The following is a 13,807-nucleotide window of genomic DNA, read 5'->3' as shown; positions in this document are numbered from 1 at the left end:
TGCGCCCCATCCGCTGTGCTATTCTGAGACTCGGCGCCTGCAGCTGTGGGTGTTTGTATCATGATGCTGCAGAATGTCGGGCAGCACGTAGCACTGGTTGATTAAGATGGGCGCTTCCTAGTCCATCGTTGGGAGCGGATGGCAAATGCCTTTGTAAGTCGCTCATTGTTCTTTCAATTGTTCTTTCACTCATTGACCCTGTTGCAAAGTTCTTGTCTCATACTTTCTTTCATAGACAACGTTCCTCGTTTAGCCAAAGCCTACTCCAGCCTTTATTTGGTTTTCTTCTTCTTCATTTCTGTCAATTGTACTGGATTAGACTCTGATCGCAATGACGAGGCCACATCTTTGTTCCCTCATGACACGACCCTCCATGATACTGCTCCTCGCCCTCATCGCTTCGACAGTATCGCCAACGCAGGCCTTTGGCTTACTGCTACGAAGCTCTGACTCCTGTCCCAGCAACTACAACAAATGTGCGGACAGCAAGTTACCGGCTGATTTCTGCTGCTCCAGCTCATCAACATGCATCAGCCTGGACGACTCCAGCTCTGCCATCTGCTGTCCAAGTGGACAGAGCTGTGATTACATCGAAACCATAACCTGCGATGTGCAGCTCCAGAACGCAACAGCACATCCCAAGAACTCTGTCAAGACGACCCGGCTGGATGACTCCCTCCCTAAATGTGGCGACAAATGCTGTCCCTTTGGATACACCTGCACAGGAGACTCGCTATGTGCCATGAACACATCCAGTGCATCCACCCTCAGCGCCAGCCAGTCATCCACAACGTCCACAGGAGGGACCACATCCTCCACAGGAACCATCACCTCCTTCACAGCCTCCGCCTCTACAACCGATGCCTCCAACCCCACCATCGTCCCCGTCACCACGGGCTCCTCCAAATCCGCCATCTCCGACAACAACAGCAGCGCCAACGGCACCTCCTCGGCAGCCGCACTATCTTCCAAAGCCACCAGCCCATCCTACCCTACCAACGCTATAATAGCAGGCTTCTTTCCCGGCGCCATCTTCGGCGCCGTCCTAGCCCTGTTAGCCCTCTTCCTCTACCGCAAATACCAAAAGAAACACCAGCCCCCATCCGCCAAAGTAGCCCAATTCACCCGCCGCTCCTCAAAAGGCACCCTCCTCGGCATCTCCTCCCCGATCCCCTCCGACGAGACATCTTACCGGACAGACTTCCTCCTCCGCCGTAACCGCAACACGAAGCGATACTCCGAAGGCGCTCGCTCACGTATCCAGCGCACTGGAACTCGAGTCCGGAGTCTCTTCAACCCTAACAATGCTCCTCCTCTACCGAAAGCTAACCCTGCAAAGACCCTTGTCCCGGAACACGGCGGAGGAGCAATGCACGCCCGTGTACCGGTGCCTGTTCCCCCGCTACCTATCTCCGTGACACCGTTGCAACCCGGGCGGACGCCATCGAAGAAGAAATTGACCCGTACGGAAAGCATAAGGGTGTATACCCCGCCAGGGGTGTTTGCTACGACAGGGGTGTTGAAGCCGGATCCGTATCCAACACATATAAGGACGGAGGGGGCGTTTGATGACATGGAGAAGTGATGTCTTAGAAGTAACTTTTTTTGAATTCGTACGTGGATTGAGATGCGTACGCATTTACGTTGTTTTCCGTGACTGAATAAAGTAATGAGGTGGTTCATTGTCTGTAGTATGTTCATGTCCTGAGATACCTTAAAGTTAACTGTTTATTTGAATTCCCGCAATCAATATCATGCAATGAATCTAAGAATCTAAAATACTATACATACACGAAACCAAAACTACCCACTAAAACGGGGTCATCACTTCCTTCTCTCCCTCCAAGCACTCACCACCTTCTTGACCTCCTTCAACAACCCCACAATAAGAGGTACTCCCACCGGCCCCAGCAGCGGCAAATACACCGCCACCTTATGCTCATCCGGGAAATACATCTGGCCTACCATACTCTTCTCGAAGAAGCTGCGCTCGGCCTCGCCCTCCGCGACACGGGCACTCGCCAGGGCGGCCTGGAACTGGCCGTGGCGGAGATGGTCGCATGCGGAGGAGAGATGAGAGAGCGTAGTAGAGACGGAGGTGGCCACGGTAGCGGGGATGGGGATTTGAGGGAGGGACTCGGTGAGACGGGCGAGGGAGCCCATGGTTGAGGAGGCGGAGAGGAGGAGGGATGCGGCGCGGACGCGGGTGAGGGTTTGGAGACGGAGAGGGAGAGGTGGAGGGGTGGAGGGGGCGCCGAGGAGGGTGAGGAGTTGGTGGGAGAAGGTCATGAAGGCCGGGCCGAGGGTTTCTTTGGTGAGGTGCGTGGGGTGGTCAGGGGTTGGGGTTGGGTTTAGGAGGAAGACACCGCCCCATTGCGGGATGATCCAGCTGGTTGCGAGGCTGTCTTTGACGACGAGGGGGGATTGTGAGGGGGAGGGGATGTAGAGGATGAAGTTGATGGTAGGGCCGGGGCCGATGCTGGGGCTGAGGGGCCATTCGGCGGCGTTGATGAAGGCGCTGAGGTCGTCCTTTTTGAGGGTCCAGGCAGAGTGGGTTTCGTCGTATTCGGGGGGTGGCGCGGTTGGGGAGGAGGTTGCGTAGAGCTGGACTTGGGTGTCGACAGTGAAGTTGCTGATGGGGGAGAAGGCGTCGAGGACCGGGGTGATGTAGTCGTGCACGGCGGCTTGGATGTCCCAAGAGGAAGGGGATGCGCCGGGGGTGAAGAGGCTGAAGGCGAGGTGGTAGGTGTCGGCATATTTCATGGAGCGGCGGAGACGGCGAGTAACGCTCTCTGCGAGATCCGGGGAAGTGGGTGCGCCGGGGATGTTGTAGTCGGAGAGCACCTGGGCGATGATGGCTTTCTCCTCGGCGAAGAGAAGCTGAAGCTCGTCTGCGAGGAAGGTGGATAGGGGCGAGTTGGACGCCGACGGGGGCGGAATCTGGCTAGGGGGATAGAAGACATCGAGCTGAGTGGTATCATGGTGGAGAGCTGCGCGAGGGCTGGAGAGGTCGTCCTGGGGCAGTAGACGGACGGTCAATGCGGTGTCTGCGGCGTCGGCTGCGGGCTGATCGGGGTTCTCGTGGGAGAGCTTCAGTCGCAGATGGTGCGCGGAGAACTCATTGAGGTCATCGAGCGTGTGCTGCGTAGAGCGGAGAAGATGCTGAGCGTCGACATCAGGCAGGGAGGGGGTCTCAACGCGGATCTCGAGGGGGAAGACAGGACGACAGGTCTGGTGTTGGGGATACTGTTAGCGAGGCTATGAGCAGCAAGGTGGTAAGATTACCTTTCCATCAGCCCAATCAATCATGTCCGGGACAGGCAGAGAAGCGCGATAGATCGAGGTGGTCTTCCACCAGATGGGAAAGCCCAAGAATATGATTACAGCCCAGAAGGCCGCAATGACCTTGAAGCGGGTGCGGATGGCCTCGGGCTTCTCGGGCGGCGGCAGACGCGCCGTGGGGGTTGCGGTGCTCATGGTGTGGTCGGAGACAGTCTGAGGAGACGTCTGGGGATAATTATTGGCCGTCATGGCCACATACTTGAGAGAGGGAGTGGTGGTTGTCGAGTTGGAGATGAAATGGAGATGGAGTTGAGATGCGGCAGCCAAGGCGGAGTGGCCCCGCCAGTTGGCCGATCGTCTTGGTTTTCTCGCGGTTGAAGTTCTACGTCTGGAGCAGCAGAAAATAGTCTAACAGCATACCGATAATTCCATATTATGCTATCCTGCAAATTCACTTGGGGTATCTAACCAATGCGCCAGCCCAAAACAACAAGACAATCCCAACTAATACTCCTTTTCGAAGATCTTTTGGATCGGTTTGGCCGCCTACACCCGTTAGTAAACTTCATAGAGAGGAACACAGTGCAACCCACGTCGATAAACCGCTCTAAATCCTGATCCAAGCTGGCCAAATCCTCCTTGCGCTTGTTGTTCTCCGCGATCAAGGCCTGCTTGCGCTTCAGCAGCTCCTGTCGTGCCTGTTCCAGCTTCTCCCGTTCCGCATGTTCGTGATTGATGCGAGCGATCATCAATTCGTGTTCATCGGACTGCTGGTGCTCGGGATGCAGAGCCAGAAACTCTTCGAGGGGAATCAAGGGTAGGGAGCGATATTTGTGACTATCCTGGTCAGCGTTCCCCACCATACAATGTCCATCGAGGACCACCTACTCGTAGGACTCGCAGGCGGCGATCTCGCCCGTCAAATGTCGCTGTTCATAATACAAGTTCTGGAGTTGGAGATGGAGACGGTCAATCTCCTGGCGGGCTTCTGCAGTGGACTGCTTGGTCTCGCGCACGCGCATAATCGCATCCCGGTTCTGGCCCCGCAGACGAGCCAGAAGAGCAAACAATTGTTTCTGCTCGCGAGAGGCTGCCAGAGCACGCTCTTGAGGGTCATCGGACAGATCAGCCGTGGGGTCGAGTACGGCCAACAGTTTCATGCATTGATCGCGAGTCTCGGCGCTGAGCCCGAGCACGGGCAGCAGCGAGGGATTGGCGACGATATCGCGGATGGCCATGGCGGGTTATCACAGGATGGATAATTCCGACGGGAAGGCGGAGACGACAGAAGGATAATTAGCGTGTACCAGTGCTTGAGGAGAGGAGGATGTTTGTGGTTCGGAGGTGGCTGGTGGCAAGGAAATCAACGCCAACGTGGAGCAGGTGCGGTCGCTGATGGGCTGAGCGCTAATGTTGGGTTTGTGACAGTAGCCACTGAAAGGTTTGGGATGAAAAGAATGGCGTGTAGACTCAATGAAGTCCAAGGCTAGTGAGCTGCCGGTTGGAAGACCGAGCGGGAATGAAAAAGGCCGTTTCAGCGCAGTGGTTTGTTAGTTAGTTGATTCGGAGACGAAGCGGCCGGGAATTAATCTTTGGATCCTCCCCTCCCCACTTGATTTGATTCTCTCCTCCTCTTTCTTGTCCTTCTCCTTCTCCTCTTTTTGTCGACTGACAGACACCTCTGTCTCCGTTTTCCCCTCGCCTCTCTCTAACTGTACTGGCTACTGTTGGATTGCCTCTCCTCTTTTTCGTCTTTCCTTTATTACTCTCTCCTCTCTCCTCTCCTCTCCTTGCATATTTATTTGTTTTCTCTTCTTGTACGTATTTTGGTACTGGTTTTCTCCGCCTCTCCCGGTTCTCCCGATCTTCCCCACCCAAAACAACATCCTTCGCTGTCTGCCCAACCACCACTAACTCCTATTTTCTTCAGGATATGTGGAATTGATTTCTACGCTGTGGGTTCTCTGTCATTGTACGCCATGGCCTGCTCATCGCAATCTGTCACCATTGAGTCCTATCCTGAGGCGGCGGTGGCCTCCGCCTATGCCACCCCCGGAGAAGACACCGGCCTCCTGAGAGATCGCCGTCGCAGACACTCTTTTCACACAGCTCGCAAGTTGTCCTGCGACTACGATGCGGACGCTGTATTCCTACGGGTACGCTGCATTCTCGTCTTCACCCCCAATTCTGTCCCTGACTGACCTCTCCGTAGGTGGAGCTCTTCCTGGCCGAACTCGAACGACGCCTCCACTGGCTCGAACAATACCGCAAGTCCCACATGGATCAGATCGACGCCAGTCTCCGCCGTGGATACGCCACCCTGGAAGCCGTGCGAGATTCCTGCTCCCATGCCTCCGGGGAGCTGATGGGTGGTGGGAAAAAGCGGGCCAAGATCCTCGTCGAGACGCTGGAGGACCGCTACATGGATGCACTCGCAACAAAGGAGACACTCGAACAAAAGGCCCAGGCGGGAGTCCGATTGATGGAGTCGTTTCTGGTCGAGCTGGAGTCCCGCGCCCATGCGGTCCGCGACCGAGGGCTCTACGGCACTCTGGACGATGGATGGAAGGCGATGGACTCGAAGCTGGTGCATGCCCGTGAGGTGGTCGACGAGGGTATGGAACGGGCACGACGGGCGAAAGACGCGCTGCGGGAGAGCATCGATCGAGCTATCCTGCTGGCCCAGGAGCAACGGTTGATCACGTATGCGGATCTCCCGCACCCGTGGCGGGTGAACCCGCATATTCTGCAGGGGTATCGGTTCACACACTCCAAGGTGGAATGCTTGACCTCGGTGTTCTCGCCTTCGAATGAGACGTTCAACATCTGGTCCCACCTGATTGGGCTTTTCATCGTCCTATCGGTGGCCTTTTACTTTTATCCGCTGAACCCCAACTTCCACCTCAGCTCGCGGACGGACATTCTGGTGGCCGCCGTCTTCTTCTTCGCGGCGTGCAAGTGCCTTGTCTGCAGCACACTGTGGCACACGATGAACAGCATTGCCAGCCAAACGCTGATGGAGCGGTTTGCCTGTGTGGACTACACGGGCATCTCGATGCTGGTGGCAGCCTCGATTGTGACGACCGAGTACACGGCTTTCTACTGCGAGCCGGTGTCACGGTGGACTTACATTTTGCTGACCATGTCGCTCGGTATCGGAGGTGTGATTCTGCCGTGGCACCCAACCTTCAACCGGGCGGATATGGCATGGGCGCGCGTGGCCTTTTACGTGTCGCTAGCGCTGACGGGATTCGCGCCGTTGGCACAGCTGACGTACACGCGTGGACTCGCCTGGTGTTTGTATTTCTACGCACCAGTAGTGAAGAGCATCATGGTGTACTTCGTGGGAGCGTGTGTTTATGCGTCGCAGGTGCCGGAGCGGTGGCGGCCAGGACTGTTCGATTATGTGGGTGGCAGTCACAACATCTGGCATCTGGCTGTCTTGGGAGGGATCCTGTTCCACTATTGCGCGATGCAGGATCTGTTCGCGGGAGCATTCCAACGGGCGCAGGGCGAGTGCCCGAACCTGGCCAAGTAGGAGGTAGATGGGTAGTAAAAGGGGTGTAGATGATGTATAGACATAGAGTAGATGTTGGTTGTATTGTGGATGTTTCGTTCTTGTACATACATTTGGGGAAGATAGCGGACATAGACTTCTTTCCTATAGCTTCAACAGTTACCATCTGACCACAACCTTGGCAGTTATACTTCTCTCGATACTTCTCTCCCGGCAACCCCTCATTCAACGTCTGTCTAGTTGTAATAGTTTGGATGAACCGGCGTTGAGAAAACGAGCAAGTCAACCACGGGAAAGGGCCCATCCATTACATTTGCAGCGACGGGATTGGGTGAGATGCAATGACACGATGGGTCTGGAGGAAGACTACTAAGAGACCATAGTGGATGACAGTTGGTTCACGAGATAAAAGGAGATCCTCATCCGTGAGCACTAGACAACTACCAACCCCTCCATGAGGCCATAGAGGGGCCACAAAAAGCAGCTTGCTGCTGAATATATAAACTGATCGGACTGACCACTTTATCTACTACTGCACTTCTGTCTCGCCACCACCACAACAACATCATCCTCCCAACCCATAACCACCTCACCACTCAAAAGAACCCAAATAGAACTCAAGAAAATGTTCCTCGCCTCACTCCCCCCCAACACCCCCATCACCGTCACCATCACCGGCACCCAACCACACACCCCTCCTACCCTCACCACCGAATTATCCTCTCTCTTCGCCTCCGCCGCCTCCGACTCTCTCTGCGCCCATACCGAAACTCTCCACCAGCACCACACCTCCCCCACAAGCATCATCCATCTAACCTACTGGTCCACAACAAACTACGAGACCTGGCTCAAATCCCCCAAAGTCTCCGCCTTCTTCGCCTCCCTTCCCAGCAATCAAAATGATGAACCAGCAGGAATCTACCACGAAACCCTAACCATCCAGCCATCTCGCATCCAAGGCGCCACGAACCACCCCGTGCCCTCGGGATGTATGCACTTGGGCAAGATTGACCTCAAGCCAGAGTTGTCGGGGTATTGGGGGTGTTATCCGGATCGTATCCAAGAAAAGGATATAAAAACTTCCTTAACCAAGGAAAAGATCAGTGCTGTTGCTGAAAGCAAGAATGCTAAAGAAGAGGGGAAAATAATCCCGGGAAAACAAACCATCACACACATACCCGATAATATCTGCTTCGTCGTCGAAGGCCAAGACCACTCCGCCGCGTCGGAGAAAGAACGCACTTACTGGAGCGAACACTTCGATTCCTTGTCCCAGGAATGGGTGGGCCAGGTGCTGGGTGCGGGATTACCCGGGGGTGTGGTTTCTTCGAGGGGGTGTTATAGTTATTCTGTGCCTTCTACTATTTCTACTTCTGAGGGGGTGAAGAGGTATCCGTTGACGCTTGGGAGGGATGTCCAGCTTCTTTACTTTGTGGATTTGCAGCATATGGAGACGTTGGGGAGGAAGAGTGCGGAGCATGTGAAGCTTAGGAAGGCGTTTATGGAGGCGTATGGGCCTGGGGGTGTGTTGTTTGGAGGGGGGTTGAAGTTGTGGGTTGAGACGGCGGTGTTGAGGGACGGGGATTTCAAGGGCGAGTATTGGGGCTGTGAAAAGGGGACGGGGTTGTTGGGGGTAAGGGGAGTGATGGGGGTTGAGTGATTTAGTGTGTATATGCAATGGGGATCTTGTTAGCATGGCAGTTGTTGATATGCAACGGTGGTGATATGGTGGAGAAGATGTATTGAATCAAGGTCTATATCACGATGATCTTGGTCCGTCTGGAGGGTATCATGCAGATGGATATGGAGAATGGAATTGGTGTACACACTTAATGCTCTGTATCCGTATGCGTCTACTTATGGTACCCAATGAATGCAGTTTGATAAAGCTATAGTCATCACACTCTCTGTACCTCTCCCACTATCAAGCAGACCATGGATACCTCAACTACTACAACTGAGCAGCAGGCTTACGTGGACTCGACCCAAATCAACATAGAAAGTAGACATGATCTACCACTACTAACACCATGTACGGAGTCTACATGTCCTTGTATAGAAACGAGTATATCCTGACTTGGTTTCATGACTCAAAATCCTGCTTCTAGCTCACTCAACGCATAGATCCGAAATATCTCACAAATTTCGTCACCTGTACTGATAATCATTCAGTACCTGTCACGGCTGCGCCTTGGAATGCACGCAGATATCCATTCTTAGCAGCATATACGTAATCACTGCTGGTCATACTCTCAGCACATGAACAGGTAGCAGCCATTGATCATTAAACTCCATCATCCGCAAGAACACCCACCTCGCGTGTACATCTTGCAACGCATGAACCATCCTTCGCGTCGCATGACCTCTGCATTACGAGCCGATCAAGTCTCCACAACTGTTCACTGCGTGGGACTGCGGTGCTCTCCATGCCAAGTTGCATTGCATCGTGTTTGCCCACGCTACCTGGCATCGAGACACATTATCCCGCCCTGCTTCGAAACCTGTTTCGAGACGAGGTTCAACACTGCTGATAGGTTAGAGTACCGGAGAGTGGCCGAGAGTAAATCAAGCTCTGGGAAAGATACTGCCCGCTTCAGTAGAACAGCTCATATCACTGGCTAACAAGGATCAATGTGACAATATGCATGCATAATCTGGTTTTCACCCACTGCGCGACTCACGGTCAATCCACCGCGCCACATAGGTGACGTTGCTGCTGCCACTCACCTCGGAGATGTAAGTGTAGATCTCAACGCCTCGACGCCACGCTCATCCCTTCCTGGTTGCCTTCGGTTGCCTTGGGCCTGACTCGGGTCTGGCGGTGGGATGCTGCCGTTATTGCCATGTGGATATGGTAGCCTCGGGATAGTTGACCCAGATAATGGGAACCATAAGGCTGATCGCGGCATATCTCAGTCTATAGATCCCGTGGTTTTAATATATGCAATGTTAGACTATCGCTTGCCAGTCTAGTAGATCATACTGCCTACGGTGATCCTAGAAAAGCAGCGCAGCTAAGAAAAAAGCATACTCTCTCGTGATGAACATGATCCTCGTATAAGCCACCATGCTGGGTCCCCCACGAGGATCACGAACAGGTAGATAATATATCCACTTTACGCAGGGATCATCCGGAAGCGAAGGCTTGAGCTCCCATGTGCCGTGCTCTCAGCCGATTGCTATGTCGGTTTTCTTGTCAGCTGGATCTTCTGATGCTGTTATTGGCCTTTGTCCTCTTTCTGCTGTTCCACTTCATCACACCCGGTCATTCTGCTGGTTCATGCAGGTGTCCGCTGCGCTTCTCGCTTCGTTCAAGCGATGTTTCAGCTATCAGCTGCGCCGAACCCTAGACAGTTCTACTTCAGCAGCATGATCACACGCCAGAGATTCACACGCATGCACTGTGTATCATCTGGAGGGAATAAGCACTCCCCAACCACACGTATTGTGCTTCTTTAAGACCTACAGGTCTCAGTTGGCCTGGTCACCATGGGTAACCCCTGCCAAAAGTAGCGCATCACAAATGGCATAGCAGAACTACGATTATCATCACACAGGCAACAATATTGAGTCCAATATCCCAAGCTCGTGCTATCTTCGATCCAGCTTGTAACGCTTGGTGCATCAGCAAGGACCATCAGTATCCCACACGCAGAGATGGGCTTTCTCAATGGTATGTGCTCGTGTAGTTTGCTTGAAACAGCCATATTTGAGGCATTTCCACGTCGTATTGGCCATCTCTCACGAGCCCACTAGTGATGGACCACAGAACCGAGCTCGTACTTTGATTCTGATCGGACATCTAAATCGCAGTCGATGGTAAACACTAGTCCTTGTAACATACTTTGCTGCCTTACCAAAGATTGGACGGCAGCAGCGTGTTTCAAGTTTCCGAGTATCAAACGGCTTTCAGTCGGCTGCTTTGGGCCTGGACGTAGATAGTAAACCGATATGAACCTGTTCGTATCAAGATTTGTCACATAGCCCTTGAGCCATGCATGCATGAAAGAGGCATGCCAACGCCATATCATGGCAATGCACTTACGCGCATGTATAAACGCAAATGACTCATTCCGTGTCGCGGCTTGAGCCGACATCCAAAGGCCCAGCCTCGTGTAGCACCCCGGCTAAGCATACCTTGCTTAGCGAACATAATCTAGGGATTTGACGGGAGCAATACGAATTTGTAGCAAATCCCGAAAGGCGGAAGGGTGTATGTCGCTTCCGTGTAACGCTCAGAGACTACTAGTTTTATGGTACCTGAAAAACTAGTCAGGGGACCCGTAGGTTCCGAAGAGTTCCTGCGTAGAGGGTCCTAGTTTGGACGTATCGCTCGGTGAGGAGGACTTGACGCGGATCCCTGCCGAGGTCGTCCATGTCCGAGCATACCTCAAGGAAAAAGGGAGAGAGAAAAAGCAACGGTCCTTGGCTTGTTGACGAATGCCAACAGATTGACGGAGAACGCCGGTCCACAGCCTTTCACATTTCCGATGAAGGCCTCATCAGCTGCTCGCGTCACCTCGTTCCTGCAATCCTGCTAGTTGACGTAACTAACTTCTGGCGGGTGTTTCAGCTGTCCTGCGCGTGAGTGACGACCGCTTGTCATGCTAATTTTGTGGCGGCCGGAAGGGGCTGTACAGGGAAAAGAGTTACGCCGAAGAACAGGGGTAGCATAGGAAAGGGAACACTCAATTCCCCGGAATTTCCGTCGACTTGTTTCATAATTTCATCACACTATGCCTTAGGCTTCAGCTGAAGGGAGGATCAGCGATGTGCAGTTGCGGCGTAGATCTTTGCCGCTTTAGCTGCGAACACCAGATCTCACAGCCTGCGCAAGACACTAGGTCAAGGGCGCAGTTAGCTTGGATTCCTAGGAGTCCCTCTTCTTCTGGTCCCGTAATTTTAAGGCTCGGCCGCTGCCATAGTTCGGCTCGGTTCGAGACATGGCAGCTCTGACCAGCGGTCCACGCGGAAAGGCATGCTTGGCTGGTCCAGTTTGTTTAATCTCTTGTGTTCTCGCTTTTCTTTTCTTTTTTATTCTTTTTGGCTCGCTGGTTTTATAACCTTGTCACGTACTTTTCAGAAAGATCCGGTTCCGATAGAAGCCACTGATCGTTTGACGAAGTAAATGAAGTCATCCTTGGACTCGGTAGCCCTAGTAAGTACCTGCTATCCATGTCGGACCGCCAGCCAAGGGTGGTCCATGCGGGTTTGCGCACCGGCTTTCTTACCGAATAGAAGCAGCGATGAAAGATAAGGTTGCTGGAGCTAGGAGCTTGGACCAAGTGTGCCTTGCAGGCGCGCAGTGAAACCAACCAACCCGTGTCCGCGACCAGGGGAAAAGAAAAGTAAAAAATTATTGACGGTATTATTTACTCGGCCCTTCAATAAATTCGTATCCTCACTCAATCCTGCGGCCGAGCTCGGTATTCACTCGCATTACCGGAATGCAGTCCGTTTTCAGGCCGTGTGAATCAATAGCACTGGAGGTGTTTCCTGATGGATACCTTTCCCCGCGGAATGGCGTGGAGACTGACCGTTTCTGGGTCATAATCTGCCAGCGGAGAAGCCCGCAAGGGCGCTGACATATTCGGGGGAAGCGAAAAATAAATCAGAACGGAATCGGCCGGCGTTGTCTGTAGATAGCAGGGGACGATAGCCCAACGCTTTGTGAGTGAGACCTCAGAGGAGCCCCTTTTCGGAATGCTTTCTCCGAGGATCCCTGAGATGGCCAACCGCCGTTCCTCCTCCATTGCTCCGTTAGCCGTTCATAGTCACTTTAGCTTGTGCAACGGACCCGGCGTTCTGGTAAGCCATGCGAAGGAGGCAGCCGGACTTCCACCAACTCGGCGAATCTAACGTTAGCCGCCAAATAGGAATGATTAGGTCCGTGGATTGACGCAGGGTACTTTCGCCGCTACTCCGTAGTTTGCCCATTATTTACGGTAGTGCCATCACGATCCGTGATTGACCAGGCCAAATTTAGAAAGCGACAATTGCTTTTGGGGGGCGCATCCTCATTTCTTATCGCGCGGGCGTGGATATCCCCTTTTTTGACTGGTCCACAGGCCAGAAAAAAGCAAATCTGACAGAGCACTGGCCAGCAGCAATCTTTTAAGGAGAACGAGGCTTGACTTAGCAGGCTCCTTTTCAGCAAGTACATAGTTGATCGTTTGATTAAAGGGACAACCCCTCAGTCAAGCTGACCGAGGTAAGCATGTCCGGCGGGCTGTGACAAGCAGGTATGTGAGCGCCTCCGGATCAAGATCGGGGGTTGTTCAATAATCCCTGCTGATGTTCTGCTAATTTTGGACTGTTGTCGACAGGGCTAGAAGAGACAGCGAACTAACTAATGTTGCGTCCTCTAATCGAGCGAGGACTGCTCTCGTATCGTAATGATGGTTGAGGAAATGGGGTGAAGCTTTCCACATTCACCTCATCACAGCCTTTGCTGCCCAACTTGCAAGTTTGTATGCTGTCGAAGGATGACATTGTCACCTGCAGCTTTCGTAGTGACTGCCACTGAATGCAATAATGCCGTTGATTCTTCGGAGACCGCAGAACCGTTAGTGGATAGTGTCGCCAATCCTAGCTGAAAACAGTAAGACCCAAGGAACCTGAAAAGCAAAAGAAATTATCGAGATGCAGAAGCGTGGGTGAGAGAAAACGAAGTCCAAAGTCCGCCTATCCCTGGGGCAGTGCGTGATCGCTTGGATAGGATCGACCACGTTTTGTCCACATCGGTGAGGTCTCAGGCGATCCTTCAAACGGTCTGCCTTCGATCCCTTCTTCGTTTGGCTGCTCAATCCCCCCCGTCTCTTGTCCGAGAAAGGATGGGTCTTCACTATGACATAGCGCGAGTGCGAAAAGGGAGTAGCCTGGCGGTCAAAGGGGGGTCGGAGGCAGTGGTCTAGATTTCTGAGAAGCTTTCAATCGTGGGCAGAGCAAGCTGATTTGGGCGTTTCAGCCCTCAAAGCCCCTATCCGATGACGACTGCCGTTGAACATC

General features: G+C 53.3%; 9 protein-coding genes across 9 annotated transcripts; 4 read left to right on the top strand and 5 right to left on the bottom strand.

Moving 5' to 3' along the window:
• Positions 1–358: 358 nt before the first annotated feature.
• On the top strand, positions 359–1,585 carry BDQ94DRAFT_164847 (uncharacterized protein; the record flags this gene model as incomplete). Its single annotated transcript, XM_026770133.1, has 1 exon — positions 359–1,585. The coding sequence occupies one exon, from the start codon at positions 359–361 to the stop codon at positions 1,583–1,585; it is 1,227 nt and encodes a 408-aa protein (XP_026632084.1).
• Positions 1,586–1,824: 239 nt separating this feature from the next.
• Positions 1,825–3,531, bottom strand: PIG-S (GPI-anchor transamidase GPI17; the record flags this gene model as incomplete). The annotated part of the gene is made up of 2 exons (XM_026770132.1): positions 1,825–3,231; positions 3,286–3,531. 2 exons carry the CDS (start codon positions 3,529–3,531, stop codon positions 1,825–1,827), a joined length of 1,653 nt encoding a protein of 550 aa, XP_026632083.1.
• Positions 3,532–3,701: 170 nt separating this feature from the next.
• BDQ94DRAFT_1188 (uncharacterized protein) lies at positions 3,702–4,827 on the bottom strand. Its single transcript, XM_026763722.1, has 3 exons — positions 4,171–4,827; positions 3,876–4,119; positions 3,702–3,828 (listed from the first exon to the last, which is right to left on the bottom strand). The coding sequence occupies exons 1-3, from the start codon at positions 4,518–4,520 to the stop codon at positions 3,787–3,789; spliced, it is 636 nt and encodes a 211-aa protein (XP_026632082.1). The 5' UTR covers positions 4,521–4,827; the 3' UTR covers positions 3,702–3,786.
• Position 4,828: 1 nt separating this feature from the next.
• BDQ94DRAFT_1185 (IZH family channel protein) lies at positions 4,829–7,160 on the top strand. Its single transcript, XM_026763717.1, has 2 exons — positions 4,829–5,438; positions 5,495–7,160. The coding sequence occupies exons 1-2, from the start codon at positions 5,262–5,264 to the stop codon at positions 6,818–6,820; spliced, it is 1,503 nt and encodes a 500-aa protein (XP_026632081.1). The 5' UTR covers positions 4,829–5,261; the 3' UTR covers positions 6,821–7,160.
• Positions 7,161–7,424: 264 nt separating this feature from the next.
• On the top strand, positions 7,425–8,459 carry BDQ94DRAFT_164843 (hem-containing dehydratase protein; the record flags this gene model as incomplete). The annotated part of the gene is made up of 1 exon (XM_026770131.1): positions 7,425–8,459. One exon carries the CDS (start codon positions 7,425–7,427, stop codon positions 8,457–8,459), a length of 1,035 nt encoding a protein of 344 aa, XP_026632080.1.
• A 693-nt stretch (positions 8,460–9,152) lies between these two features.
• On the top strand, positions 9,153–10,126 carry BDQ94DRAFT_132272 (uncharacterized protein). Its single transcript, XM_026764027.1, has 2 exons — positions 9,153–9,467; positions 9,527–10,126. The coding sequence occupies exon 1, from the start codon at positions 9,158–9,160 to the stop codon at positions 9,419–9,421; it is 264 nt and encodes an 87-aa protein (XP_026632079.1). The 5' UTR covers positions 9,153–9,157; the 3' UTR covers positions 9,422–9,467; positions 9,527–10,126.
• A 51-nt stretch (positions 10,127–10,177) lies between these two features.
• On the bottom strand, positions 10,178–10,607 carry BDQ94DRAFT_1165 (uncharacterized protein). The gene has a single exon (XM_026763680.1). The coding sequence runs from the start codon at positions 10,504–10,506 to the stop codon at positions 10,255–10,257; it is 252 nt and encodes an 83-aa protein (XP_026632078.1). The 5' UTR covers positions 10,507–10,607; the 3' UTR covers positions 10,178–10,254.
• On the bottom strand, positions 10,178–11,403 carry BDQ94DRAFT_132271 (uncharacterized protein). Its single transcript, XM_026764026.1, has one exon. It carries the CDS (start codon positions 10,894–10,896, stop codon positions 10,552–10,554), a length of 345 nt encoding a protein of 114 aa, XP_026632077.1. The 5' UTR covers positions 10,897–11,403; the 3' UTR covers positions 10,178–10,551.
• A 1,285-nt stretch (positions 11,404–12,688) lies between these two features.
• BDQ94DRAFT_132270 (uncharacterized protein) lies at positions 12,689–13,257 on the bottom strand. The gene has a single exon (XM_026764025.1). It carries the CDS (start codon positions 12,960–12,962, stop codon positions 12,717–12,719), a length of 246 nt encoding a protein of 81 aa, XP_026632076.1. The 5' UTR covers positions 12,963–13,257; the 3' UTR covers positions 12,689–12,716.
• Positions 13,258–13,807: the final 550 nt, after the last annotated feature.

The sequence above is a fragment of the Aspergillus welwitschiae genome, assembly GCF_003344945.1.
Source record: "Aspergillus welwitschiae strain CBS 139.54b unplaced genomic scaffold BDQ94scaffold_1, whole genome shotgun sequence".
Taxonomy (NCBI): Eukaryota; Fungi; Ascomycota; class Eurotiomycetes; order Eurotiales; family Aspergillaceae; genus Aspergillus; species Aspergillus welwitschiae.
This window is presented reverse-complemented; position numbering and strand designations above follow the sequence as displayed.

Bases quoted from the DNA above. Each gene is read 5' to 3' on its own strand.
- BDQ94DRAFT_132270 (XM_026764025.1), bottom strand. From the start codon at position 12,962: ATGTACTTGCTGAAAAGGAGCCTGCTAAGTCAAGCCTCGTTCTCCTTA.
- BDQ94DRAFT_1185 (XM_026763717.1), top strand. From the start codon at position 5,262: ATGGCCTGCTCATCGCAATCTGTCACCATTGAGTCCTATCCTGAGGCG. The intron at 5,439-5,494 runs GTACGCTGCATT...ACCTCTCCGTAG, and splicing joins CGGACGCTGTATTCCTACGG to GTGGAGCTCTTCCTGGCCGA.
- BDQ94DRAFT_1165 (XM_026763680.1), bottom strand. From the start codon at position 10,506: ATGGCTGTTTCAAGCAAACTACACGAGCACATACCATTGAGAAAGCCC.
- BDQ94DRAFT_1188 (XM_026763722.1), bottom strand. From the start codon at position 4,520: ATGGCCATCCGCGATATCGTCGCCAATCCCTCGCTGCTGCCCGTGCTC. The intron at 4,120-4,170 runs GTAGGTGGTCCT...TGACCAGGATAG, and splicing joins GCCGCCTGCGAGTCCTACGA to TCACAAATATCGCTCCCTAC. The intron at 3,829-3,875 runs GTGGGTTGCACT...TAACGGGTGTAG, and splicing joins ATTTAGAGCGGTTTATCGAC to GCGGCCAAACCGATCCAAAA.
- BDQ94DRAFT_132272 (XM_026764027.1), top strand. From the start codon at position 9,158: ATGACCTCTGCATTACGAGCCGATCAAGTCTCCACAACTGTTCACTGC.
- BDQ94DRAFT_132271 (XM_026764026.1), bottom strand. From the start codon at position 10,896: ATGTCGGCTCAAGCCGCGACACGGAATGAGTCATTTGCGTTTATACAT.